Genomic DNA, 27,301 nt, shown 5'->3' on the forward strand with positions numbered 1-27,301 from the left:
GCTTCTTAGAACCAGCCAGAGAACCAAGCACAGCCGCTTAGCCCACACTTCAGAATCAGCTCGGGCAGGCAGGGCTGGGATCCACACTTCCTTTTGGGGTCTGGCATCCAGGGGCCTGGAGTTCCCCCGTTCCCAGGTTTCCCTCTGCGGCCTGGATGTGGGACTCACACCCCGGCACCCCTCCAGGGGTAGGGAAGTGCCTCTTCTGAGGACCTGCCTCTCTGTTCTGCTCCCCTCCAGAAACAGTTGTCTCTGATGTGACTCTCTCACCTACTAATGCCACGTCCCAGCCCAGTTCCGAAAAGGCCTCGTTTTGTTTGCTAAATGAATTAAAGCCTCCGGTTTCTTATCTCAAAAACTGTACAAACGGTGCCTGGAACAGAAGCAAGCTGAAGCTGCTCCTCCTCAAGGGCTACAGTAAAAGCATCTGGTGACGTTTTTAAAACCCTTTTAAGATGTTGATTTTTAAAAATAAAAGATTTCCGTGGTGAATGCTGTTTTCAGCTGGTCGGTCAGTCGTTTCTCTCCCCGCTCCCTTTCTATCACAGTCACTTTACCATCTCCCTCTGCCACCTGTGACAGTGGCGGGGTCACTACACGTGTACACAGTGCTCACGTACACAGCAGAGTTGAGGGCAGGTCTTAGTAACACCCACTGAGAAACTGGAACGCTTTCCTTACTCCAGTTAGCATGGATGAAAACAACACCGAGACCACCTCAAGTGGATGTGAGAAGGAAAATGAACGATCGATTCAGATAAGCATTTTGTTAAAAATATTTATTTAAAAAAATACAATTGTTGTCCACATCTAGTTGCACATAGATCTATTAACATATCTGTATAATTTTGGACTTATAGTAAACTTGCTACAGTGCTTTCTTAAAGCTAGATTGCATTATACAAAGCAAATTCCTCTGTCAGTTCTTTCATAAAATAGTTTTTAAAAAAATGTATCATCTTTCTTAAAAGATGTATATCACCATTATAGAAGTTAACAAAATGTCTGCAAAAAACCGGGGAAATGATGGAAAACCGGACCGCCAGCCCCTGCCTCTGCAAATGCACCGGGTATCAACTATACTTTTGTCTTTTCTTTTTAAAAATGTTGCTCTATGTTTATTTTAAAGCCAGAGAGAGAAACTAATCTCCCGTCCCCTGGTTCACTCCCCAAATGCCTGCAACAGCCAGGATGGGGCCAGGCTGAAGCGGGGGGAAGCTGGAAACTCCATCTAGGTCTCCCACGTGGGTGGCAGGGACCCAAATGAGCCATCAAGCAGCCTCCTAGGGTGTGCGTCAGCAGGAAGCTGGAAGAGGAAGCAGAACCGGGACTTGAACCCAGGCACTCAGATATAGGATGCGGGTATCCCAAGGGTACCTTGACAGCAATGCCAAACACCCACCCTGTTTTTCCTTTACAAAGCAGGGCAGCACGAAGCTCTCCAAGTGCTAAGGCGTCCTTTTCCTCACCCACCTCAGCCCTGTCGAGTTTCTCAGCCACAAACAGAATTCAAAACCAGCTGCACTCATCCCAAGCAAACGTAAAACAACTTCCATGTGTTGCCCTACAGGTGAGTCAGGCTGCTGAGGGAGAAGACAGGGAGGCAGTCTCTCTCCAGCTGTATCAACAATTAATGATGCAGCAAGTGTTAACAGTTACCATTTAATGGCATATTTAGGAAAAAGAAAAGAAGAAAGGTCACCTTTTAATACTTTGAAGGTCTCCTAACATGAAGCACATTAAATCAATCAAGACAAGTTACTAGTAACACTGTAACTACTGCTCATTCGGGTAGGCACGTGCTTGCAAAGCATACACAGCGACGCGGAAGTTCTGAGATGCTGATGTCAGTAAGATCGACAAGCGGGAATAAACAGTGAAGCGAGCGTCTTCTCAGCTGGGCTGACTGGCTCGAGGAAAGCACCCCAAGTTCTTCCTGCCACACACCCCAGACGACGCGTGCCCGTGAGGTCGCATGGCTCCCTGCAGCACACCTGACGGAGACCACTGCAGCAGTCCCCGGGGGACACGTGCTAAATGGGACTGAGAGCTGACCATTCGGCACGCACACCCCTGCTAGTCCACGGGCCGCCAGTGCCCCCGCAGTCAATACCTAAGACCCCCTCACTCCTGTCTCTGAGGAGGACATGTTGTGCAGAACATCGAGTAGGGCTAATGGAAAATTCTTATTCTTCAAAGTGCAAAGCTGCACACTTTTTAAAGCCAATTTCTCATTTGGTGAATAAAGGTCATAATTCTAAGAAACTATTATTAATCAGTTTTATTCACCTCAAACCCAAGCTAACCACTAGGCAAAATGACTGCACTGAGTTTCGTCTTTAATCTTCCCTACCCACAAAAATAAATGAAGCTGCCACGAGGCGAGAGTGAAGAGATCGCTATGACTGCGCTTGGCAAAGACCTAGGGCCAAACCCAATGAAGAGCCCTGGGGTAGTCAAAGGTGAACTGTGTGCTTTGTCTTCAGCCGGGAGCAGACGCCACTCCACGGCCGCGGCAGTCCATGAAGGACGCTACTGTCGCAACCGCGGGACACCTGCTCACTGCTGACACTGCCCCAAAACAAAACGCAGACATGTCTCAGAAGTCGGACTGCCGCCTACGTAACAGACAATAAGTAACGGTGATTAAACGGGAAGAGTCGGATACTTCACAAAATTAAGTGTAGTCTATCAAATGCAAATCATTATAAAAAGTCCTACATTTCTAGAAAGCACAATCCTGAAAGCCTGCCAGTCATTGACGACATCCTGGCCGAAGAGCAGGCCCACGGCGCGAGAAGGCTGGCTCAGTCATCCGCTCACGCCGTCTTCCGACTCTCAATTTCCAGAAGCTATGCATAAGAAACCTGACTGCCCTGACCCTCGAAACCCTTACGCTGAAATTAAACAAAATAATCATTAAGTGCTTCCAGTTATTAAAAACCAACAGTGCTAATAACTGTGCCCAAGAAAGTGCCAAGTGATTTAATACAAGGATAGAGCACTCTCACCCCTCAGCCCTACGTGGACTTGAGCGATTCCATTGGTGAGAATGCTGGGCCAGCCACAGGGCATCCCCGCCCCCACCCTGGCCCAGCCACAGACCCCAGGCCGGCCAGCAGGGTTCACAGCCCTTGGAAGGGACAGGACTCGGAAGGGGTCTTTGAGATGGGAAGCAAGGCAGAACTGTGAAGACTTCAGCCCACAGTACGGAGGTTTCACTGCGGCTAATTATGTACAGTTCAAAAAGAAAAATCAGGCAACAATGCCAGAAGCCCTCCACTACCCTATCAATCGTCAAACCTCTGTATTTCAGAAATCCCACTTCTAGTATAAATCTCTCTGAGACTTACAAACCAACCTGATGAACATTTTACACAAAAGCAAATGTAAATACAGAAATTTTAAGAAAACATCCTTACCTGCTCAGTAATACATGAACATAAGAGAATGGTTTAAGATGATTTGATTTGGAATATGTCACATAGAAGCACTGGATCTCTAAAATGTTAGTAAGCAATTAGTCTTTAAGGCCTAAAAATCTATTTTTAAAAAATGAAATGTGTAAGTCATTAATCTCTAAAAAATGACAACTGCAAGTTGCAGCAATTTTTTTTTTTTAAGTTTTAGTATAAAACAAGACCAGGAGCCTTCCTAGTCTCGAGGATGAGTAACACATGTTCCCTCTGAAAACAGATTTATACACACACTCAGCCAACACACCAGTGCTCACCTACATGCAAACCTGTGCGTACTCAGTCAGGATGACCTGGAAGCAGTGTTCTGGTCTCCCCGTTAAATGTCTCCGAGTAAAGTTTCAAGCCTCGTGCAACTTCCTGATGTGTGCTGCACTCCCAAGACCTGGCAGGCTGCAGGGACCCCTCATGGACGTCCTCGTTGGCCACAGCCTGGCTTGCCTGGCTTCAGCAGGAAGCCTGCAGCCACTCCTGCCCCTCTCTGGATTTCCATCTTTCACAACACTGAGCTGCAAGACTGACACACCCTAGAAACCAGGGTTTTCTGGCATCCCATCAATCTATCACAACTTCAGAAAAGTAGCTTAGAGAAGCCAACAGCTTGAGATGGAGCACTTCGACCACAACCAGCAATTCGCCTGTCAGATCTGCCGTGTTGACAGGTCACAACATGACTTTCACGGGAACAGGCTCCACCAGGCACAAGAAATGAAACCAAGCCGCCTTCTCGTCTTGTTTAATACACCACCACCCACGAGAATTCTAGATTCTAAGATTAGAACTCCAACTTCAGGAAACAGTTCTGATGACATTAAGGGGAGTAGCAGGGCTCTGTGACTCAGGCAACGCTAGCAGCATTAAAAACACCCACCAAACATTTACTTGTTGACCCTAAACCAAGCAGAAAATTAGCAAAATACTTTCCATAGAACCTATTCTCAGGTCCAGTGTCTGCTGCAGGCGATCAGAGTTGCCCTGCCCTGCACTCACACCGTGGACTGAATACTGCCTGCCAGTTCTGTTTTGGAAACACCATCAAACCCTCAGAGCGCACACTGTGTCACGAGCAGTCTCACTTTCCTGGGGGTTTGCACAGAGGGACCCGCGTGCCTTTCCACACTTGTTTGCACACCTAAGGATGGCAATTCAGCACACTTCCACGGGCAAATGAAACACACACAAATGAAGTGCAGACATATCAAGAAGAGTATTCCTCCAGAAGCTCAAGTGTCAGGAGTGAAAAAAAATGAAGAAATGGAAGCTGTTATATATTTTAACCTAAAGCAACCTGAAATAATCCTGAACTTGGTGGTAAAATACAAGGCCAAAAGAACTTTGTAAGCAGACTAGTAAAATAAACTGAGTTATACCTAACATGAAGATGAAAGAGACAAAAGACCATCAAAAATAGTAAGTACGAAGTCCTACAAAACATTTGGAAATTGGTGATTATTTAGCAACTTAGGAGTAAAAATGTGAAAGTTTCCAAGTTGATGACAGCCTCCTCTGAAGAAAGTCCCTTCTACGATTTTTCCAAATATCACAAGAAAAGCACTTTTTTTTTTGGCCCAAAAATTGGATTGAAGGGCAGGCACTGGGGCACAGGGGGTTAGCCATTGCTCGGGAACCTGCATCCCATCATCAAGGTGCTGCTTTGAGCTCCAGCTCCCTCCACTCCCGTTCCAGGTTTCTGCTGCTGCACCCTGGGAGGCAGCAGGTGATGGCACCTGCCACTCATGTGGGAAGCCCAGATGGAATTTGGGGCTTCTGGCCTTGGCCTGGCCCAGCCCCAGCTGTTATGGGCATTTGGGAATGAACCAGCAGGTGGAAGATCTGTCTCTCTTTCTATGTTCTGCCTTTCAAGTAGATGAAAAGAAACACTTTTTTAAGGGACTGGACTGAGAAGCAGTAGCTGAGTAGGTGGTCTTCAGAACAGAGCTCGTGTTTCCAGAGGGCGCACAGACAATCTGCTTGGTGCGAGAAGAAATTACATGGAGCCTTCCAAAAGTTCGTGGAAAATGATTATTATAAAAAAAATTATGTATGGACTATAAAACACTTTTGCACCAAAATAAACTTATTAAAAAATTTATCTGAAAGGCAGAGTGACAGAATGAAAAGGAGAGTCAAAGAGAGATCTTCCATCTGCTGGTTCACTACCTAAAATGCCCACTACAGCCAGGGCTGGGCCAGGCTGAAGCCAGGAGCCAGGAGCTCCATCCAGGTTTCCCACGTGGGAGGCAGGAACTCTAGCACTTGGGCCATCCTCTGCCGTTTCCGAGACACAATAGCAGGAAGCTGGACCAGAAACTGAGATGGGACTTAATCCCAGGCTCTCTGACAAGGATGCAGGTGTCCCAAGTGGCAGCTTAATCCACTGCACTGCAATGCCTGCCCCCGGACTTATCTTTTAATTCCATTTTCCATAAACTTTCAGAAGTTCCCTCATATTAAAAACTGATTTCTAATAATTACTTTTATGTCATCCTTTGTTTCTATGTTAAACATGGATGTTTGATAGGGTAAGTTTTTACGTTTAAGAGCTTTTGCTGATCAAGGCAAATGTTCAAAAAGACTAGAGATTGCTTCTCTCAATATCACTGAGTGCTGTGACTGTGCTTGAACTCGCTGGAAACACAAAGCTACCTTTCAGAACGCTAGTCAGCATCGTATGAACTCTGAGAGCAGGACACAACAATGCCATCGGACCAGACATCACGCGTGCTGGGTGTGAGTGGGACAGGAGACACTGTCCACAGCCCACGGTCAGCTCCAGGATCCCAAGCTTCTGATTTACTGAGTCGTCAGTCCTGTCTTTCTGGATCTCTCATACAGTATGTAAACCTTCAAGGAATTTTCCAGTTAAAAAAAAAAAAAATCCAGTATTCTATGTGGGCTCATGTGCTTACCTTCCCCATCAAAATCTGAAAACCCAGTATTATGCCCATTATTCCACACACCTGAAAATGTGAGGGAAAATTAAACTTACATATTAATCCTAGGAAGCTTCAGGCTGACCTTTTGAGGGCCCCCAGTCTTCAATTCTGTACAAATAAAAAAAAAAAAAAAAAAACTTCCTACCTTTGTTCAAACATACAAAATACACCACCACAAAAGTACTGGGACAAATCATTTTTAGAAGGTATTACTGAAGTCAGACGTGTGTTTTTAAAAATCAGCATATGAACAAGAAAAAGCTCACTTTAGAAACGGCGGCGTGCACGCAACGCAGCATTAGCACGCTGCACCGGCTCCCAGGCAACCACATGGCCCTTCTCAGCTCCAAGATGGTGACCGACTCCGGCTAATGCCACAGACTCAGGGCTTTCCGGGTCTCCTAGCTGCCATGGGTCCCCCAGCATGCTGATGTGCAGCTGGGGAAGGCTGAGGCAGCTCAGGGAATGCCAGAAACCCCACTCAGCCCGCTCCGCTTCCCGAACTGGGGCTACCACTGCCCAACAGCACCCACCCAGCCACGACCAGCAAACACGCATCTCTCTGGGAAGACTGACCTCAACTGCTGGGTACCTTCTGATGCTAAGAATTCCGTGGATTTTCAAAAGACTATGGAGCTGAGACTTTTCCAGGAAGGAGGTAGTCTGCAAATAGAACTGTCTGCCTCAGACACATAAAGGTTGTAAACTCTGACTTTAAAAAAGATACACGCGCACGCACACACACACACAAACACACAAACTTCCCCAACTAGCTGATCCCAAAGGAAGCAGACTCTCATCAACTCATAAGGCTTCACACCTCTCTGAGGCTTCAGCTGCAGGTTTACAGGAAGGATTCCCTAGAACTGGTTCCCAGGCGGCTGCTTGGCCTGAGTTTTAATGGTGCCCTGGTTTAAGGCACCTCTGTACTAAGATAGCTAATTAGCAAATACACCATCTGTGAAAACAAACCAATGGCTTTTCTCCTTTAATTCAAAAAGATAAAATACTTTTGTGCTTTCAAATTTAAAACATCTACTTAAACTGAGCCATCAATATTTACCTATTCAATGTAAAAAATGCTAACCTAATAAAAACTATTCCAAAGTGCTGTGAGAGATCTAATTTCAAACAAGCAGGCGAACTAATTAATTCAATGCAGGGAGAAAGTTCAGAAGGCCTGCTCCCCACCACCCCGACACTGCCTTTCCACATGACCATTGCACATCACACATCTCCCACACTACACACAGGAAGGCAGCTGAGTATTCTCCCTCCTCTGCCAGCAACCTAGCATAGACGACTTAACAAGAGCGTCCCTACACAGCACAACAATGAATTTAAAGTGAACACTGTGCATCTAGAAGATGCTGGCTTGTATCAATGTCATTCTGAGCTCTTAAAACCTTACTTCCTCATTCTATCTAGTTCGTGTGACTCGATGACAGGGTTAAAAGACCAGTTTAATGGACAAGCCATGGAGGTGACAGTTACGACTTGATCTTGGATTTCAAAGCAAAAACTTTCAAAAGGCCCCGTGATTGATACTGCTATCAATTCAGGGTGGGGCTAAACAAATCTGTGTGCACCTGGCCCTGATTCCCAGCTGGGACGATTCTGTACAGGTGGTAAGGTAAAGACGAAGGCCTACACCTCACTACAAATACAAATAATCCAACCCCTAAGTAAGGCATTCCCCAATTATAAACCAAACAGGATTTGCAGGAAATAGGCCCATCTTTACCTCACTACTGACTACCTCTTTAAAACTGCTACCTCTAGCAACCTTGCATTTCAAAGGAAAGACCAAAGACATGCCATGGGAAATGAGGTAAGATGAGCAGGAAAGAGAAAGGTTCCTTCACTCTGGGTATCTCTAACGGAGAAAAGCCCTGTGTGCTGTTTCAAATTATGCACTGACTCTTTTACTCAAAGGTGCCTCAACACTTCAAAACCTAAGTTCATTTTCCAAAAAGGCATCATTTTCCACGCTGCATACCATGGGCAATGCTGCCTACCACTCCTGGAGAACAGAGGACCCTTCTGGCCTGATGTGGGGTCCCACATTCTCACTGGAGGTTCCAAAAACTGAATTAAACCCCAGGTTTAAAAATCCTTCTGTGCTGTAATAGACGAGATCCAAGCTCTGCCGACAAGCTCAGACAAGAGCACAACTGAGATCCACCCTAAATCAACGTAAACAAGGCCGCCACAGGTCACAACAGGACAGGAGCTGCCCATGTGTGGCTTCGATCGAGGAGGAATCAGAATGGTTATTTTTCTTCCACTGCTCGTGAGCAGCTCACGTGCAGTCATTCAACAGAGCACACTTAGTCCTCAAGATAGAACCAATTTCATTTAACTGATATTTCTTTAAATAATAGACTCTAAGTATAATTTTTTCCTGGCCAGAGGGTCCCAAAAGCCAGGATTAACTTTGTTCTTGTTCATTCCTGCAAAGCACAGCTGCTACATCCCACCAAACATTACTTTAACACAAAGCTCACAATATTTAAAAATTTAAAAAAAAAAAAAGGAAAAGAAAAAAGAGGGAGGTGGAGTTTGAGCTCCAATTAAGGCATCTTTATACACAGTCCACTTGAGTCCTAGTCAAAGGGAATCCTCCAAAGGCGTTTCACGGGGAACAGCAGAAATCACAGCGGTCTACTGTCAGCACTGTAGAACCACCACCCACTCACTTCAAGCGCAGTCGCGCTGGGTGTCTCTGTCTCTGCTCCTCAGTTCTCATTCCGCAAGTGCACAGGTTATGTCTTCTGTAGGTCTGGGGAGAATGGGCCAGGGGTGGAAGGTCCATCCAGGCCAGAGAGAGTGAATGGCCCGTGAGTATTCAGGACAGAAGGAAACTGGGGAAGAAGAGAAAACACATCAGCATGCTTCAATCACCCCACCCTTGCCCTCTGTGTCCCTGCCATGCTCACCCTGAGGCTGACCAGCGTCCACAGGACAAAGTGGTGTCAAAGCGACACTTACAAAAATCGTTTGTCCTCCCCATTAAATACAAACACTCTCCAACCTGTCTTGAAGAATCAGTAACAAAGAACACGCCTATAGGTCCCCTCAAGTCCTAGGGCACACAGGTTTACACTGAACCTCAAGTGAAGGTTGTTAAAAGCTAAGAAAAAACCAGTGTATTCAGCAATAAAGCAAATCATGAATCCTCAGAAAGAAGTCTAGGCAGGCACAAATAGTTGGAGGGTGCTTGTCCCAGAAAAGGGGTCCCCACTGCTTATTCTGAGCCCAACTCTCCAGGGAGAGTCCAGGCTGAAGCCAGGGGAGCACGGTAACTCTGCGTACAGTCTCAGACTGCTAAACCCAGTCATCTGCTGTGAGGCCATGAAAAATAGGAAAACAAAATACGGACAATTCTCAGCACTCTTTCTACTTAGTAATACAGTGACTTTGCAACCAAAGGGAAAAGAACAACACGGAAATGTACAAGGACCTTTTTCTTCCTTTTCCTTATTATTTCATTTCTAAAAAAAACAAATGAAAAGTTAAATTACAAAATATAAGAAAATTTCCCAGGGACAGTTACCTCTAATAAGTTAGTGAATCGACCACAAGAAACTCTACAATTTATAGTCTATATTGTGGGGACAAAATAATGGTTAAACCCATTAGGAATAGGAAGGGGGCAGGTGCTGTGGCGTAGTGGGTAAGGCTGCACCATACGGGCACCAGTTCAAGTTCCGGCTACTCCACTTCCAATCCAGCTCTCTGCTATGGCCTGGGAAAGCAGCAGAAGATGGCCCAAGTCCTCGGGCCCCTGCACCTTCATGGGCGACCTGAAAGAAGCTCCTGGCTTCTGACTTCCAATTGCCCCAGCTCCAGCCATTGCAACCATTTGGGGAATGAACCAGCAGATAGAAGACCTCTCTCTCTCTCTCTCTCTCAATCTCTCAATCTCTCTCTGCATCTGCCTCTCTGTAACTCTGCATTTCAAATACATAAATAAATCCTTAAAAAAAAAAAAAAACAGGAATGGGAGCATAACACAATACTCATTTTTAAAAATATATACTTAAAATGTTCTCAAGTATCAATTCTGAATAAAGAGCAAATGGGAGCATTTGATTTTCTCTATTTTTTAAATTCCAAACAAGAAGAAGAAACCTATGTGCAGAGATTCCCTGTGTGCATGTGTATATGTGTGTCTGCCTAAGAATGCAAGGGTACGTCAAAATGTTTGTTGGAAACTGGAATTAAAAGGTAAGTTTATTTGGGGGCAGGAGTTTGCTACAGGGGTTGTCACACCGTGGAGCGCCCACATCCCACCCTGAAGCACCTGGCTCGAGTCCTGACTACTGTTTTTCAATCCAGCTTTCCGCTAATGCACACCTGGAAGGGTGCAGGTGTTTCAAGTACTTGAGTCCCTGCCCCCACGTGGGAGACCTGGATTGAGATCCAGCCTTCTGATTCATTCTGACCCAGACCTGGCTGTTGTTGGCATTTGGGGGGAGTGAACCAATGAATCAAAGAACTCTCTGTCTCTGCCTTTCAAATAAAAACTTTCTAAAAAAGTTTTCTTTTGTGCAAAAACATTTTGAAATCCAAGCTTTTTCATAATACATGTTTTCCAAGACTTTTTAAAGACTCTTCACATTTATTTGAAAGGCAGAAAAAGAGAGAGAGAGACCCATCTCCCATCTGCTGGTTTACTCCCTGAATGGCCACAACATCTAGGGCTGAGTCAGGTTGCCAAGACGCCCGAATTCAATCTGGGTCTCCCACATGTACAGGAGAAACCCGACCACCTGAGCCATCATCTGCTGCTTCCTAGGGTACGCATCAACAGAAAGCTGGAATCAGGAGCAGAAGGAAGACTCAAATCCTGCCTCTCTGACACAGGATGTGGGCATCCCAAGCAGCACCTTAACTGCTCTGCCAAATGCCCATCTGTTTTTTTTTTTCCAAATAGATGATTTGTGGTGTTTAAAATGTCTAAAAAACGTGGTTATGCTCACAATAAGCCACAGCATTAAGTCTTTTTTTCATTTTTATTTTTTGACAGGCAGAGTTAGACACTGAGAGAGAGACAGAGAGAAAGGTCTTCCTTCCATTGGTTCACCCCCCAAATGACTGCTACGGCTGGCGCGCTGCACTGATCCAAAGTCAGGAGCCAGGTGCTTCCTCCTGGTCTCCCATGCGGGTGCAGGGCCCAAGGACTTTGGCCATCCTCCACTGCACTCCCAGGCCACAGCAGAAAACTGGACTGGAAGAGAGGCAACCAGGACTAGAACCTGTCACCCCAACTGGGACTAGAACCCGGGGTGCTGGCGCCGCAGGAGGAGGATTAGCCTAGTGAGCCGCGACGCCGGCCCAGCATTAAGTCTTGTTCTGACTTAAATGTATATAATAGTAAAATGAAAGGTAATTATGCTGTGAATATTTGTGTTGGTGAAATTTCTAAATCATTAATTAAATCAAAGTTTTAGAAAGATAAAACAACAGTGGGACACCATCTTTCTGTCTTATTTTAATACGCTCCATTTACAAGAGACAGATTTTTATGCAGTTTACCTGGAAAAGTGTGTTAGCACCTTGCAACCTGGCTGGACTCGGGGGAGCCACAGGGCTGAGAGTGCTCCAGAAGTGGATGCTGGACAGCAAGGGGCTTGGAGTCAGGAGGATGGGAGTCTGCAACACACAAATAAAAACATTCGCTCAATGACTCAACAGGATTATGCTTTATCCATCAACAGAAGGCAAACAGCCTGATGCCAAATACTGCCCTATTCTCCACCGTATCTCCAAGTCCAAAATGTTATCACAATAAAAAAATTCCTAAATTATTTTTACAACCAAAGAAACATAAAGGTCAAAGTAACTACTTTTTCAGCCAAATTTTATAGTCTTTCCCAAACAGAAAACTCAGCCTGTATTTGGGTGCAGAGGATGATGGGCAACTGAGTCATCAACATTTCTCTGCATAACAATGAGATGGTCTGGGAGTAATCTATTAAACTGTCTTCTGAGATCTCAAGTTAATGGACACTGACTGTAACTGTTCAGACTTGTTACTCCACATCACAGCAGCCAGGACACTCAAGGCCTCGGGAACTGATGTTTTCTAGAGATTATCACTGTTTTTTACATATCAACAACTTTCACAAAACCATAAGGAGGCAGAGGAGCACACATTATTTTCTTCAGGAGGAAGTGGAAAATCTCAAAGTATTCATTTACTTGCAAGCAAATTTTTAAAGCCAACACTCCAACTCCTATTTTGACAATCTCAACTGAGGTGAGGAACTGTGTTGCTTTCACAGGGTTACATACCTTTCTAAGGCAAACCTAAGTGACAGATAGCCAACCTGAGTGCCAATTCTGGATCTGAACTCAAATTAAGATTTACAAAGGGGGAGAAATGCAAACAGTGGTGACAGCTACCTGTGAGAAAAGGGCTGGTGTAAGAGACGCTGTAGGGAGCGAGGGGCTTAGTATTCCCAGTGGGCTTGGATCACTGCCTGTGATCACAAGGGTGGGTGCCAGTTCCAACCCTTTGGGCTTCTTGGATCTTGATGAGTTATTGGTTTTGTCTTTTTCTGGCAAAGCAGAATCCTGGTCTTTAGGCTCCAGCGACAGGTTCTCCGGGAGCGCCACGGGCTGGGAGGCCACCGAGTCAACGTCTGTGTCGACATCTGGGTGAGAGCTCAGCGGGGGCGAGGGCGTGCGGCTGGGAGGCTCCTGCAAGGGAGGGGAAAGGGACGAAGCGGGAGCTGTGCCAGGGAAAGTGGTGGATACGCTGCACACGGAAGCTGGGGCCTCCAGGAAAGGCAGTTTTGGGGACACCAGTGTCTCCAATGCTTGGATAGTTTCCTCTGAAGACGGAGAAACAGCTGGGCCGTTGGAAACAGCAGCAGCCACAGGTTCACTGGGTGGCTTTTTGGAAGGTGTCGTTACAAATCTGATGACAGACGGTGCTGGCTCCTGAGGAGCCTTCTTCTCTGCCAGTCTCTCAGCCGGGCTCTCGGTCTTCATGGATTTGGAAAGCCTCTTACTGCAGGAGTTCAAAGAGTTGAGAGTGAAGGAGGAATACAAGCCAGAGTGAATGTAGTCGTTTCGGCTGGAGGTCTTGGTGCCAGGCTGAGGGGGCTTCTCTTTCCCGCCGTTCTCCATGTCTTTGGAACTGCTACTGACATCACTGAAGTTCAAAGTCTCAGAGTCTCTCTCAATCCTGCCCACTGTCATTGGGTCCATCTTCAGAATCTCTGGGTAAGAGACAAACTTGTATACAAACTTCTGACCATTCACTTTTTTGATGATATTCTGTAGGTAAATAAAATAAGCATTCTTACACTTTCCTGCACACTTACATCCCACAGCTCAAGAAGCAGCTGACTTCATGAGGTTCTCTACTTGACAAGGAGACATAGCTTACTTAAGAACCTCAGAATCATCTCAATTCACTGGGCCACATCAAACACAGGCCCTATACTACAGAGAAGCTAAGGCAAGAATATTCAAATGCCTTAACAACTGAGCTACACTGTTAGAAGCAGACGGACTTTAACTGCCTAACTCTCACCCAGGTATCTGCAGTAAGTCAGAACTCACTGGACTGCAATCTCAACTAATTCCAAAGACACAGCCAAACACATCCTGAGTGAGCAAAAAAGAATTTACAGCACTACATCTGCTAAGTTCCCTACTTCATTCAGAATTTCCAGCTGTTGGGGCAGACACTGTAAGCCCCTGCACGTAACACCCACATCCACTAGCAGAGGGCCTGGGGTCAAGTCCCACCTCTGCTTCCATCCCTGTTAATGCACACACAGGGAGGCAGCACACGATGGCTCAAATACTTCCCTGCCACCCACGTGGAGACCTAGATGGAGCTCCTGACTCCTGTGCCCCAGCCACGGCTGCTGTGGACATCTGAGAAGCAAACAAGCAGAAAGAAGATCTATCTCTGCCCCTATGCCTTTCACATACATTTTTTTAAAATTTTGTTTTATATTTCGTTGTTTCTTACTTCCTGTCTCATACCGGAAAGCTGGTAAGATCAACCACTTAAAAGGTGAATGAGATTAGGATCTCAGCCTCCCGTTCTAAGGCTGTCCTTTACAGCATTTACTTTACTTCAGTGCCCAAGAATGTATTCACAGCAATCACTTGTTAAAGAAAAACAATATAAGTTTAATTAAATCTATTCTATATATTAACAGCTATTCTTCAGGGCAGGGATGGGGAACCTTTTTTCTGCCAAGGGCCATTTAGACCATTAAAACATTATTCACAGGCCATCCAAAATCATCAACTTAAAAATTAGCATGCTTCCTGAGGAACTACTTGTTAAATTCTTGATTTAGGCGAGGGTTAAGCTTGTGATTATAAAGTAAGTTGAAAGTATGTCATCGGCACCAGCGCTGTGGCACAACAGGTTAATCCTCCACCTGCAGTGCTGGCATTCCATTTGGGCACCGGTTCTAATCCCAGCTGCTCCTCTTCCAATCCCGCTCTTTGCTGTGGGCCTGGGAAAGCAGTAGAAAATGGCCCAAGTCCTTGGGTCTCTGCACCCACGTGGGAGACCTGGAAGAAGCTCCTGACTCCTGGCTTTGGATAGGCGCAGCTCCAGCCGTTGCAGCCATCTAGGGAGTGAACCAACTGAAGGAAGACCTTTCTCTGTCTCTTCCTCATTGTCTGTAACTCCACCTCTCAAATAAATGAATAAAATCTTAAAAGAAAAGTATGGCATTGCAAAAATTAAAAGAAATATAAGAAGAAGGAGAGAGAGTGGGTAGCATCATCATCTTTTTTAAAAAAAATTTATTTGAATGAGAGTCATAGAGAGGTAGATAGAACAAGCGAGACAGGTCTTTCATTCGTTGGTTCACTCCCCAAATGGCCCAATGGCTGGAGCTGAGCTGATCCAAAGACAGGAGCCAGGAGCTTCTTCTGGGTCTCCCACGTGGGTGCAGGGGCCCAACAACTTGAACCATCCTCTGGTGCTTTCCCAGGTGCATTAGCAGGGAGCCAGATCGGAAGTGGAGCAGCCAGGATTTGAACTGGTACCCATATGGGGATGCTAGCACTGCAGGTCAGGGTTTTAACCTGTTGCACCAAATCACCAGCCCCAGTATCATTATGATCTTTTTTTAAAAAAAAATTATTTTATTTATTTGAAAGAGTTATAGAGAGAGGTAAAGCCAGGGGAGAGAGGTTTTCCATTCTGCTGGTTCACCCCTCAAATGATTGCAATGGCCAGAGCTGAGCAGATCTGAAGCCAGGAGCCAGGAGTTTCTTCCGGTCTCCCATGTGAGTGCAAAGGCCCAAGGACTTGGGCCATCTTCACTGTTTTCCTGGGCCACAGCAGAGAGCTGGATCAGAAGAAGAGCAGCCAGGACCCAAACCAGTGCCCATATGGGATGCTGGCACTTCAGGCTGGGGCTTTAACCCACTGTGCCACAGCACTGGCCCCATTATGTTCTTAAAAGCTGCATATATACGGGGGCCGACACTGTGGCTCAGTGGGTTAAAGCCATGGCCTGCAGCACTGGGATCCCATATGGGCGATGGTTCAAGTCCTGGTTGCTCCACTACTGATCCAGCTCCCTGCTAATGCACCTAGGAAAACAGTGAAAATGGCCCAAATGCTTGGGCCCCTGCACCCACGTGGGAGATCTGGAGGAAGCTCCTGGTTCTTGGCTTCAGCCTGGGCCAGCCCTGCCTGTTGTGACAATTTGGGGAGTGAACCAGCAAATCAAAGATCTCTCTCTCTCCCTCCTTCTCTCTCTAACTCTGCCTTTCAAATAAATAAATCTTAAAAAAAGTTATATTATATATATTATGTACATATGAAATACGGGGAATTTGTTCCCTTTATATATGTTTTTAAAAATATAAAATAATTAAAAATAAATGAAAAAATGAGCCTGCTGTAAATTTATTAAATTTGAGTCCTGCCTATAGTTGCCTTGTCAGGGCCAGACTCAATGATTTAACGGGCTTTATACTGACCACATCCAGACATTCCCCACTCCTGTTAAGGTTTTTGTTTTGTTTTGTTTTTGCCAAACAAGCCTTGCACATTATTTTTAAGATTTATTTATTTATTTATTTGAAAGGCAGAGTTACAGATAGAGAGGCGAGACAGAGAGAGATTGATCTTCCATCTGCTGGTTCACCCCCAAATGCCACAATGACTGGGGCTGGGCTGGACCTTGCCAAAGCCACAAGCCAAAAGCTTCTTCTGGGTCTCCCACACAGGAGCAGGGGCCCAACAATCTGGGCCATCCTCCACCGCTTTCCCAGGTACATTAGCAGGGAGCTGGATAGGAAGTGGAGCAGCCGGGACTCAAACTGGTGCCCATATGTGATGCTGGAGCTGCAGGCCCTGGCTTAACCTGCTGTGCCACAGTGCTGCACCCCTCCTCACAAGCCAAGGTACTAACTTGTGCTCCCTGGATTAAGCTAAACTAAAAATGAAGTAAAGCTATAAAAACAAGTACCGGGAGCCAGCGCTGTGGCACAGCGGGTAAAGCCACTGCCTGCAGGGTGGTACCCCATGTGGGCGCTGGTTCGGGACCCAGCTCTCCACTTCCGATCTAGCTCTCTGCTATGGCCTGGGAGGGAAGTAGAAGATGGCCCAAGTGCTTGGGCCCTGCACCCGTATGGTAGACCTGGAGGAGGCTCCTCGCTCCTGGCTTCAGATCGGTGCAGCTCAGGCTGTTGCACCCAGTTGGGGAGTAAAGCAGCAGACAGATCTCTCTCTCTCTCTCTGTGTAACTCTGACTTTCAAATAAATAAAAACACTTTTTAAAAAAACCACACTGTATATAAGAGGCAAGTACTTAGTGTGGCAGTTAACCCCATATTGAACTGCCTGGTTAGACTCCTAGCTCTGCTTCCAATCCCAGCTTCTTGAAAACGCACACCCTAGGAGGCAGTAGTGATGGCTTAAGTACCTAGGTCCCAGGCCTGGCTGTTGCAGGCATTTGGGGAGTTTACTAGTGGATGGACGACCTCTCTCTCTGTCTCCTGTCTCTCTCATTATGTTCCTTTACCTTTCAAATAAAGTATAAATAAATAAATATATAAAAATTTAAAGTAATTTCTTTTTAAAAGTTTGTATTTATTAGAGAGGCAGAGAAGGAAAAGTGTCCCCATCTGCTGGCTCACTCCCCCAAATACTGGCAAGCAGGGGACTGGGGAGGGCCAAAGGCAGGTGGTTTAGAAATCAATCCAGGTCTCCCACAAGAGAGGCAGGGACCCAGTCACCTGAGTCATCAGCTGTTCCCTTCCAGGATCTGCATTAGCAGGAAGCAGGGACAGGGGAGCCAGTGCTGGACACAGGAGCAAGAACTCCAATGCAGGAGGCAGGCACCCTAACCAGCATTTAAAACGAGAGACTAAGTGCCCTCTCCAATACAATTTTTAAAGTAAATTACAAAATACATAAGCATATGTATTTATCCTTGAGAATCTCCAAATTTCTTTTTCCAATCCTGTACTTTTTCTTTCAAAGACAACTGCAATTAGGAATAAAACATGTACAATTAGAATAGCTTACTGCGTAAGAGTTTGTACAGATAGAACTGGAACACTGACACCCTGTATCCTAATTCCAAACCGCTGAAGTTCTAAAATAAACTGGATTGAAATAAACTAAGACATTAATATTTACAATCTCAACAGAAAAGAAGGAGTAATTCTTGTCTTGAGGTTTTCTGCGTCCAATCACGACCAGGACACGTATTACCTTCACGTAGTAGTATCTGAGGGCCCGGCTGAGCTTGTCATAGTTCATGGTTGGCTTGTTCTTGCGGACCCCCCACAGCCGAGCCACCTCCTCCGCCTGCAGGAGCTTGAACTCCCCGTCATTCGAGGTCCAGCAGATGACGTCCTTATTCTGCGGCTCCTGCAGGAGCTGAAGAAGGAACTGCCACAGGGTGACAGCACTGTCCATAGCAATGGGCTGCAGGAACAAGACAGATGAGTGATAACACAAGTGGCCAGTACCAATGCAGCACTGATTGTCAGAACTGGTGAAGTGCTCAAAGTGTGTTTACTCACTGCACGCACACAGCACTCCACTGTGAGAGGGTTACTAGTACATCCTTTCACATGGGTGAAGTAACTCGTCTAAGGTCACACAATTAACTCTCGAAACTGAAACTTAGGCCAGACACTGGGTGACCAGAGTGTAAACTCTTTAAGCATGGGTGCAGGTGCTGTGGTGCAGTGGGTTAAAACCATAACCTGCAGCACCAACATCCCATATGGGCAATGGTTCAAATCCTAGCTGCTCTACTTTCAACCCAGCTCCCTGCCAATGTGCCTGAGAAAGTAGCAGAGAATGGCCCAAGTGCTTGAGCCCCTGCACTCACTGGGAGACTTGGAAGACGCTCCTGGCTCCTCACCCAGCCTAGCCAATGCAACCATTTGGGGAGAATGAATTAGCGGATCAAAGATCTGTTGCTCTCCCCGCCTCTGCCTCTCTGTAACACTACCTTTCAAATAAATAAATTTAAAAAAAAAAAAAAAAACAACAACCTCTTAAGTACACCATGCTGCTTAAGGAAACTCGTAAGTAGTAAGCAGCTTACAAGAAAAATAAAGCTACTTCCATGCATTATAGGAGCAGACTGATGATTGCCAATCACTACACTATCACGGTTATTGAATTTTATTTTAAAATCTCATCTTCTAAGGGCCAGCACTGTGGCACAGCAGGTAAAGTCACAGCCTGCAATGCCAGCATTCCATATGGGCACCGGTTCAAGTCCCGGCTGCTCTATTTCCCATCCAGCTCCCTATTAATGGTCTGAGAAAGGCAGTGGAAGACAGCCCAAGTGTCTGGGTTCCAGCCCCCCATGTGAGAGACCTGGATGGAGTTTCAGGCTCCTGGCTTCAGTCTGGCCCAGCCCCAGCCATTGAGGCCATCTGGGGAGTGAATCAGCAATCGAAGCTCTCTCTCTGTCTCTTTCTCTGTGTAACTCTGCCTTTCAAATAAATAAATCATAAAAAAAAAAACTCGGCCGGCACCGTGGCTCACTTGGCTAATCCTCCACCTGCGGCACCGGCACCCCGGGTTCTAGTCCCAGTTGGGGCACCGGGTACTAATCCAAATTGTTCCTCTTCCAGTCCAGCTCTCTGCTGTGGCCCAGGAGGGCAGCAGAGGATGGCCCAAGTGCTTGGGTCCCTGCAGCCACACGGGAGACCAGGAGGAAGCACCCGGCTCCTGGCTTCGGATATGCACAGTGCTGGCCATAAGCGGACATTAGGGGAGTAAACCAACGGAAGGAAGACCGTTCTCTCTGTCACTGTCTATAACTCTCTCTCTCTGTCTCTAACTCTGACCAAAAAAAAAAAAAAAAAAAAAACTCATGGTCCAATTCTCTCAAAAAAGACCATCATTTTGAGGCCAGAATTGTGGTACAGCAGGCTGGGTTGCCACCTGCATTGCCAGCATTCAGTGTAAGCACTGGTTGAAGTCTGGTTACTCTGCTTCCAATCCAGCTCCCTGCTATGTACCTGGGAAAGCAGTGGAAAACAGTCCAAGTACTTGGGCCCTTGCCATCCTTGTGGGAGACCCGGATACAGTTCTAGGCTCCTGGCTTCAGTCTGGCCCAGCCCTAGGCATTGCAGCCATTTGGGGAGTGAACCAGTGGACGAAGATTTCTCTAACTCTGCTTTTCAAATAAATAAATATTTTTTTAATGGCCATCATTTCATCAATCTCAATCAACTTTATTTGTTTACTTGCCAAAATGGCATGGTTGGCCGGTGCCATGGCTCATTAGGCTAATCCTCCGCCTTGCGGCGCCAGCACACCGGGTTCTAGTCCCGGTCGGGGCACCAGATTCTGTCCCGGTTGCCCCTCTTCCAGCCCAGCTCCCTGCTGTGGCCAGGGAGTGCAGTGGAGGATGGCCCAAGTGCTTGGGCCCTGCACCCCATGGGAGACCAGGAGAAGCACCTGGCTCCTGGCTTCGGATCAGCGCGATGCGCCGGCCGCGCAGCCATTGGGGGGTGAACCAACGGCAAAAGGAAGACCTTTCTCTCTGTCTCTCTCACTGTCCACTCTGCCTGTCAAAAAAGAAAAAAAAAAAAAAAAGATGGCATGGTATGGTTTGTGTGTAGTCTCTCTCACAGTGGCCCAGGGGCTAAGTAAGGTACACAGAATAATGTACTTTTGCTCTAACTAGTATTTTTTCCTCCAAATAATATCCATTATCATAAATGCAATTTACATACAAATTGGTAGCACTGAGATTTTAGCAAAATGTTTCCTGATTTACTTTACGAGTTCTGTCACCCTCTGTCCGTGGGGGTACCGCTGCACAGATTCTCCTTTTACTTGACTGGTAACCTTTATTTGGTTATCAAGACAGGAAATGAAGAACAATCCTTCACCAGCTGAAGCTTTATCATCTCCCTGTTTGGGCCAGGGTTTCTCAATTTTGGCCCAGATCACTGTCCTTGGTGGGGGCCGGCAGCACCCTCCCAGCCTGCTGTGACAATCAAAACAGTCTGCAAATGTTCCCCTGGGGTCAAAACTTAGTGCGGCTAATTTAAGCAATTAAACCACAAGGAAATGATGTCACAAAGGTATTTTCCTCATAGAATTTCTCTTTGTCTCTTAGCAAGCATCCTTCAGGGCAGTAACTCTGGCCAAACACACACGAGCCTGTCCTAAAGAAGCTGAGGACTAAACACCCTTCCTCACACAAAAACCAGAACCTACGAGTGCACTCTCACTGGACCATGATAGAGTTTAACAAATTAAAACAATTCCATCCGAACACTACAAACACAGGTAAACTGAACTACATCAATACAATTGTTGTGTAATGCCCAATATGGGAGAAAATACTTTCAAATAATGTATCTCAAAAGGTATTTCCATCCAAAATACAGAAAGAACTCTTAAACACCAAATTAAAATAGAAAAAGGATTTCAAAACATATTTCCCCAAAGAAGAGAAATAATTAACTACCAAGCATACAATAAATGCTCAATATCACTAGTGATTAGGGAAATGAAAATCAAAACCACCTTAGAAACCACCTTATGCCCACCAGGATGGCTGCAGTAAAACCCGCCGGACAGTAAGTGCTGGCAAGGACGTGGAGACGCGAACTCTCAGACACTGCTGGGGGATGGCAAAGGGCGCAGCTACTTAGGACAAGCTTACCGTGGGTACAGAAATTCCACTCTGAGATACACACCCAAGAGAAATAAAACATGGGTCCTCATAAAAACTTATACCGGCATGTCCACAGTAGAATTATTAATATAAAAAAAAAAAAACCAACCTGATGAATGGATAAATAAAACGTGGTGCATGGAGCCAGAAACAGAAATGAAGTACTGTCACAACAGGGATGAACCTTGTCAACGCTACACAAGTGAAAAAGCCAGCCACCAGAGCACACACAGTGTACACGTTCTTTCCTACGAGGTGTCCAGAACGGGCAAGTATACAGACACACAAAGCAGATCGCTGGTTGCTCAGAGCTGAAGACAGGGGTGAAGACTGGAGAGCAACCGTTAATGGGGACAGGGCTTCTTTTGGTGATGTAAAAAATATATATTTTCAGAAACTTCTTTTTGGACAGGCAGAGAGAGAAGACAAATACAGCTCCCACCTGCTGGCTCATTCTCCAAATGCCTTACAATGGCTGCAGGGACTGGGAAACTCAATCCAGGTCTCTCACCTGGGTGGCAAGAACTCAACTACTTGGGGCCATCAAAGCTGCCTCCCAGGGTCTACACTGGCAGGAAGCTGGAATCAGAAGCTAGAGCCAGGTATCAAACCCAGGGACATGGACATCCTAACCAAAGAATTAGCCGGCCACTAGAACAAATACCTGCTCTGTGATGAAAATATTTTAAACCTAGATGGTGGTGCTGGTTGCACAATTCTGTAAAAGTGCTAAAATCCCTGGATTGTACATTTCATGGTACATCTCAATAAACATGTTTTGGGGCCAGTGTTGTGACATAGCAGGAAAAGCTGTCAACTGAGATGCCAGTGTCCCACATGGACGCATTTCATGTCCCGGCTGCTCCACTTCCAATCCAGCTCCCTGCTAAAGGTCTGGGAAAAGCACTGAAAAATGGCCCAAGTGTTTGGGTCCCTCCCACCCACGGGGAGACACAGCTGAAACTCCTGGCTCCTATCTGGCTCAGCGCTGGCAACTGCAGTCATCTGGGGAGTCAAGCAGCATACAGAAGACATCCCTCTCTAACTCTGACTTTCAAGGTAAATAATCTTTTAAAAAACAAACATGTTGGAAACAAATCTAACACAACAGATAGAAAATCCAGACTGAGAAGACTAATTCCAACACAAAACTCATAGGAGATGGGGTCCTCAAGAGTCATCCACGGGGCCAGCACCGTGGCTCACTTGGTTAATCCTCTCTGCCTGCAGCGCCAGCACCCTGGGGTTCTAGTCCTGGTTGCTCCTCTTCCAGTCCAGCTCTCTGCTGAGGCCCAGGAGGGCAGTGGAGGATGGCCCAAGTGCTTGGGCCCTGCACCCACATGGGAGACCAGGAGAGACTCCTGGCTCCTGGCTTCAGATCGGCACAGCGCTGGCCATAGCAGCCATTTGGGGAGTGAACCAACAGAAGAAAGACCTTTCTCTCTCTCTCTCTCTCTCTCTCACTGGCTATAATTCTACCCGTCAAATTAAAAAAGAAAAAGAAAAAAAAAAAAAAAAAGAGTCATCCACATCTGCTTCCACCGGGGGCAGCAGTGGAAACACCTGGGTTTCTGCCACTTTTCTGAGACACCAAAAAAGCTCTCCAGGCCACCTGGTTACCACAAGGAAGCCACATGCACAGAAAAACGGTCTCCCAACATTGAGAAGGGGAGATGTGTCCCACAGAGAAGTACAGCCATTCATCCAAATCTCTCTCTTCAGTCTTGTACTATTCATTAGGGAAATCTCCTGGGCCTGTTAAAGCACTAACATCACCAGCTGAGCGTAGAGAAGTCGACCTATTACATACTGAGCACCAATAAGCCACAAACAGTAAGTGCTACCTTAACGCGGAACAACCATGACCACTAGAATCAGTGCTACACTCACTAAAACTGAGATAACAGAATTTTTAAAAAGATCTACTTATTTGAAAGGCAGAGAGAGAAAGAAATCTTCCATGCATTGATTCACTCCCCAAATACTTCATCTGGGTCTTCCAAGTGGGTGGCAGAGACCAAGAACTCGGACCATCATCTGCTGCCTTCCCAGGCACATTAGCAGGAGACTGGATTGGAAGGAAGCACGCAGTAGCTGGGATTCAAACCAGGCATCCCAAGCAGGGGCTTAACTTGTTGCACCACAATGTCCACCCCAAAACAGCAGGCTTTTGAAAATCTCCATGGGAGGGTGGAGGGGTAGGGTGTTGGGGACAGTGCCCTGTCATTTTTCTGAGTTTGCCAGATGTATCTTTATTCAACATAGTCTTCCCACTTTAAACAATTATTTGTGGGGTGCATGTTTGGTGTAGCTCCTGCATCCCACATCAGAGTGCCTGGGGTTCAAGTCCCAGCTCTGCTCCTGAGTCCAGCTTCCTGTTAAAGTGCACCACAGCAGGCAGCAGGTATTGAATTCCCAGGCCCCCGCTTTGGCCTGGTCTAGCCCTGGCTGCTGGGGACATTTGGGGAGTGACCCAGCAGAGGGAAGATTCCTGTCTGTCATTCGCTCTCAAAAGTTTTTAAAATTTAATTACTTGCCAGTCTAAGCCTGTTAATGCTCCTTCCTAGTAAACACTAACTTAACCAAAGATCTCAATTTCCACATTTGCAGACATGACCTTCACATCAGGAACGCTGTGGGGTAGAGGTCCGAATGCGAGACACGATGATAGAGGAGCCAGGAAAGGCAGGCAGAGAACCAGAATCTCCAGACTACAGACGTGGTGCTTATAATTCCACCGAGTTTTGGAAAGCTTCTAAAACCCGGATTCCTACGTCTTGACACCTGTCATGTGGATACTGTTTAAGCCCTACAGGTTTATGATGGCTAAGCTGTCCAGAGACAGAGATGAGACGTCAGTTTTTCCACAGTGAGCACCCAGGTGCCATCCTGAGCAAGGCAGCAGCGTCCCTGAGGTGAGGTGCGTGGGCTTTGCCTTCCACCTTCCCCTCTGCAGTGGCCGCACGGCGGGGTGGGGGCACAGCCCAGCTGGTGGGGCACAGCCCAGCTGTGGACAACCCCGTGCTTCCTGGTGTGGCTAGAATGCTGCTGACAGTGAAACAGGCTCTGTGGTTTGGGACTGAAGGACTGAACATTTCTTTTGAGAAAAACTAACATACACATAAAATGGACATCTGCAGGGGGTTTTAAAGGAATGTCTTGTTAATTCGATCTTGGTGTCAGGTTACTCTTTTGACTGAAAAATTGGTGAACCTTTGGGTCTATAATAAAAATGGAAACATTTTAGTTCCCGAAAGTGTGATATTAACTATGAACTTCAATTGTTTCTTCAACCATAAAAGAGGACTGAAGGAAAAAAAATTCCAGAAGAGAATTAAAAATTACAAAGGTGAAATGAGTAAAAAAAAAAATACAAATACTTTTCATTCTTGTTACCTATTAAAAGAGGAAAAAATAAAACATGATTTTCCTTCTTAGAAAAAAACCCAAGTTTTCCACAATTAGTTTTTTAAAAAAGTTTTTAGAGGTGTAATGAAGGAACAACTAATTCAAATTAATGAGTCTGACTTCCTAGGGGTTAAATGTGAGGACATAATTGATTCCACCTTACCCCTCCGAAGACCAAGCCCTGAGCCACCCTGTGAGCGGGGCATGATGAAACAACTTGTTAGGAAAAGCAAGGCTCAACTAAAGGAAGCTTCCCACCCTAAACATGTTTATAAAACACACAGTCCAGTTGCTGTGGAGACCCACGGCCAGACTATTTTTCAGAGACAGTAGCTAAGAACCAAAAAACAAGTCTCCAAGTTCTTCAGTGAGCAGCTTAAAGAAAACAAAACCAGATTATAAAATGCACCAAGCCCAGACCTGAGTTAAAAATCACCACAAGCTCTACAAACAGGACGGGAGCGTGTGCCCATCAGTCACGAAGCATCCTGCAGGGTAACGTGGCCCAAAAAATCCGGGCCCGAGCCACCGCGCCGTCAGCCCGGAATCCCCAGGGTCCACCCAGCAGAGGCCGGCGACAGGAGACCCCCAGGACCCCCCCCACTGAAACGGCCCACGCTCCCGACGGCCGGGGAAGAAGCCCACCGTGCCTCGCTCGCCCACCGCGGTCCACCGGACGCCAAGCCCAGGCACTACTCCGCCCCCCACAGACGTGCCCAGAGGGTCCTCCCGGGGACGCGGCGGCCACCAGCCTCGCCGCTGCCGCACCGCGAGCCGGGGGAAGGGAGGGGGCGCTGCGGGCGACCGAGCGAGGAGGAAACTCGACACCGGATGAGCGGCCGCTCGGGGCAGGAAGCCGCGCCGGCGACCGTGCGCCCCGGAGATCAAAGTCCGCGGGGCCGGGCGCGGCCTCCGGGCGCTTTCATTTTCCAACTTCCTGTCCCCCGGCGAAGTCGCACTCACTCCCCGCCGCCACCTTCTGCCCGGGTCACCTCGCAAGACCAAATAAGGGGCGAGGCGAGCCGGGCGGGGCGCTCCGCGTCCACCTGCGCAGCGCCGGGCAGCAGCCGCGAGGCCGGGCGCGTCCGGGGCGGCCCCGAGGGAGCGAGCGCCCCGCCCGCCCGCCCGCGCGTTTCCTGCGGCGCCGCGAGCCCCCGGGCCCGGCCGCGGCCGCCGCGAGACCCCGCTGGGGCGCGCCGCTCACCGAGGCCGCGCGCTGGGCTCCGGGTCGCTCTCCGCCTCGAGCTCGACGCTCCGCTCCGCCCGCCGCCTCCTCGCCTTCCTCACGCCGGGCACTCGAGGACAGCGCGGCAGCCGCTGCGACCCCCGCGGCGGAGGCGAGTCCGCCGGGTGCCCACAGCCGCCCGCATCTCCCGCCGCCGCACGGCCGCCGCGGCTCCTCGCGCCCCGCCCTGCCCGCCCCCGCACGCGGCGGCAGTGGCGGCGGCGCCGGCGGCTGCGGCGGCGGCGGCGGCGGCGCGGGTCGTCCGGCCGCTACCCGCCGGGCGCGCGCTCGGGGCGTTCCTCGCCGTCGCCCGGCCTGCCAGTCGCGCCGCGGCCGCCGCCACTCTCAAACCCCCTGGCAGCGCCCGGGCCCCTCCCAGATGTCGTCGCCGCCGCGCGTCACTTCCGGGGGTGTGGAGGGCGGGGCCGCGACCCCGAGGGGCGCTGCGAGGCCCGGCCGCCCCCACGCCCGGGTCCGGGGGCGAGGGGTTCGGGCGTGGGCGCCGCGAGGGCGTGCCCTGGAGTTCTCCACTAGCCGCTCGCCGCCGCCGTCGGCCGTGTCGTACCTCCCTGAGTCGCCGGACCCGAAGCTGCCACCTGCGTCGGGACCCCCGACGCCCCCTCCCGGGGTCGTAGGGCCCCTGCGTGGGCTGGGCGGACGGAGGGGCCGTTCACGGAGACCCCCGCCGGGGCTGCCGCTTCTGCGGCCGCAGAGCCCCCGGGGGCCGCCGTGCCCCCTGTGCCGCCCGCCCTGCATTTCCCTGGCTGCGTGGACCCCAAAGTTGGGGCCGCCGCCGCCGCCGCGTTCTCGCAGGGCCAGGTCCCGGGGCGCGCTCTGAGGGAGGACTACAGCGGCACCGTGGCTGCGCGGCCCGGCGGTGCAGGTGTGGAAAACCGGGGGCGACCTGCGGCTACTTTCCTCACTGGTCCCAAACGCGATCTGGTTACCCAGAAAAGGGGGTGCGCTCGCCCCGTGTCCTGGAGTCCAGAGCTTGCAGGGACGCAAGCAATTCCATTGCGTTCCCGCTAATGGAATTCTTAGGAAACCAGCTCACACTTGGGCCGAGAAACTACTTGACCCATAAAA

General features: G+C 48.1%; 1 protein-coding gene across 3 annotated transcripts; it reads right to left on the reverse strand.

Moving 5' to 3' along the window:
* Positions 1 to 8,749: 8,749 nt before the first annotated feature.
* On the reverse strand, positions 8,750 to 26,570 carry ELK4 (ETS transcription factor ELK4). 3 transcript variants are annotated; one of them, XM_051821235.3, is made up of 5 exons: positions 26,195 to 26,570; positions 18,135 to 18,350; positions 12,824 to 13,702; positions 11,954 to 12,070; positions 8,750 to 9,276 (listed from the first exon to the last, which is right to left on the reverse strand). In XM_051821235.3, the coding sequence occupies exons 2-5, from the start codon at positions 18,339 to 18,341 to the stop codon at positions 9,178 to 9,180; spliced, it is 1,302 nt and encodes a 433-aa protein (XP_051677195.3). In that variant the 5' UTR covers positions 18,342 to 18,350; positions 26,195 to 26,570; the 3' UTR covers positions 8,750 to 9,177. The 3 variants fall into 3 exon arrangements, with proteins under 3 accessions (XP_051677195.3, XP_089167488.1, XP_089167489.1); XM_089311362.1 differs by lacking the exon at positions 26,195 to 26,570 and adding an exon at positions 25,636 to 25,769; XM_089311363.1 differs by lacking the exon at positions 26,195 to 26,570 and having other exon boundaries at positions 12,824 to 13,644; positions 18,135 to 18,273.
* Positions 26,571 to 27,301: the final 731 nt, after the last annotated feature.

This window comes from Oryctolagus cuniculus, chromosome 13 (assembly GCF_051225735.1).
Source record: "Oryctolagus cuniculus isolate XC-2025 breed Fujian yellow rabbit chromosome 13, ASM5122573v1, whole genome shotgun sequence".
Lineage (NCBI taxonomy): Eukaryota > Metazoa > Chordata > Mammalia > Lagomorpha > Leporidae > Oryctolagus > Oryctolagus cuniculus.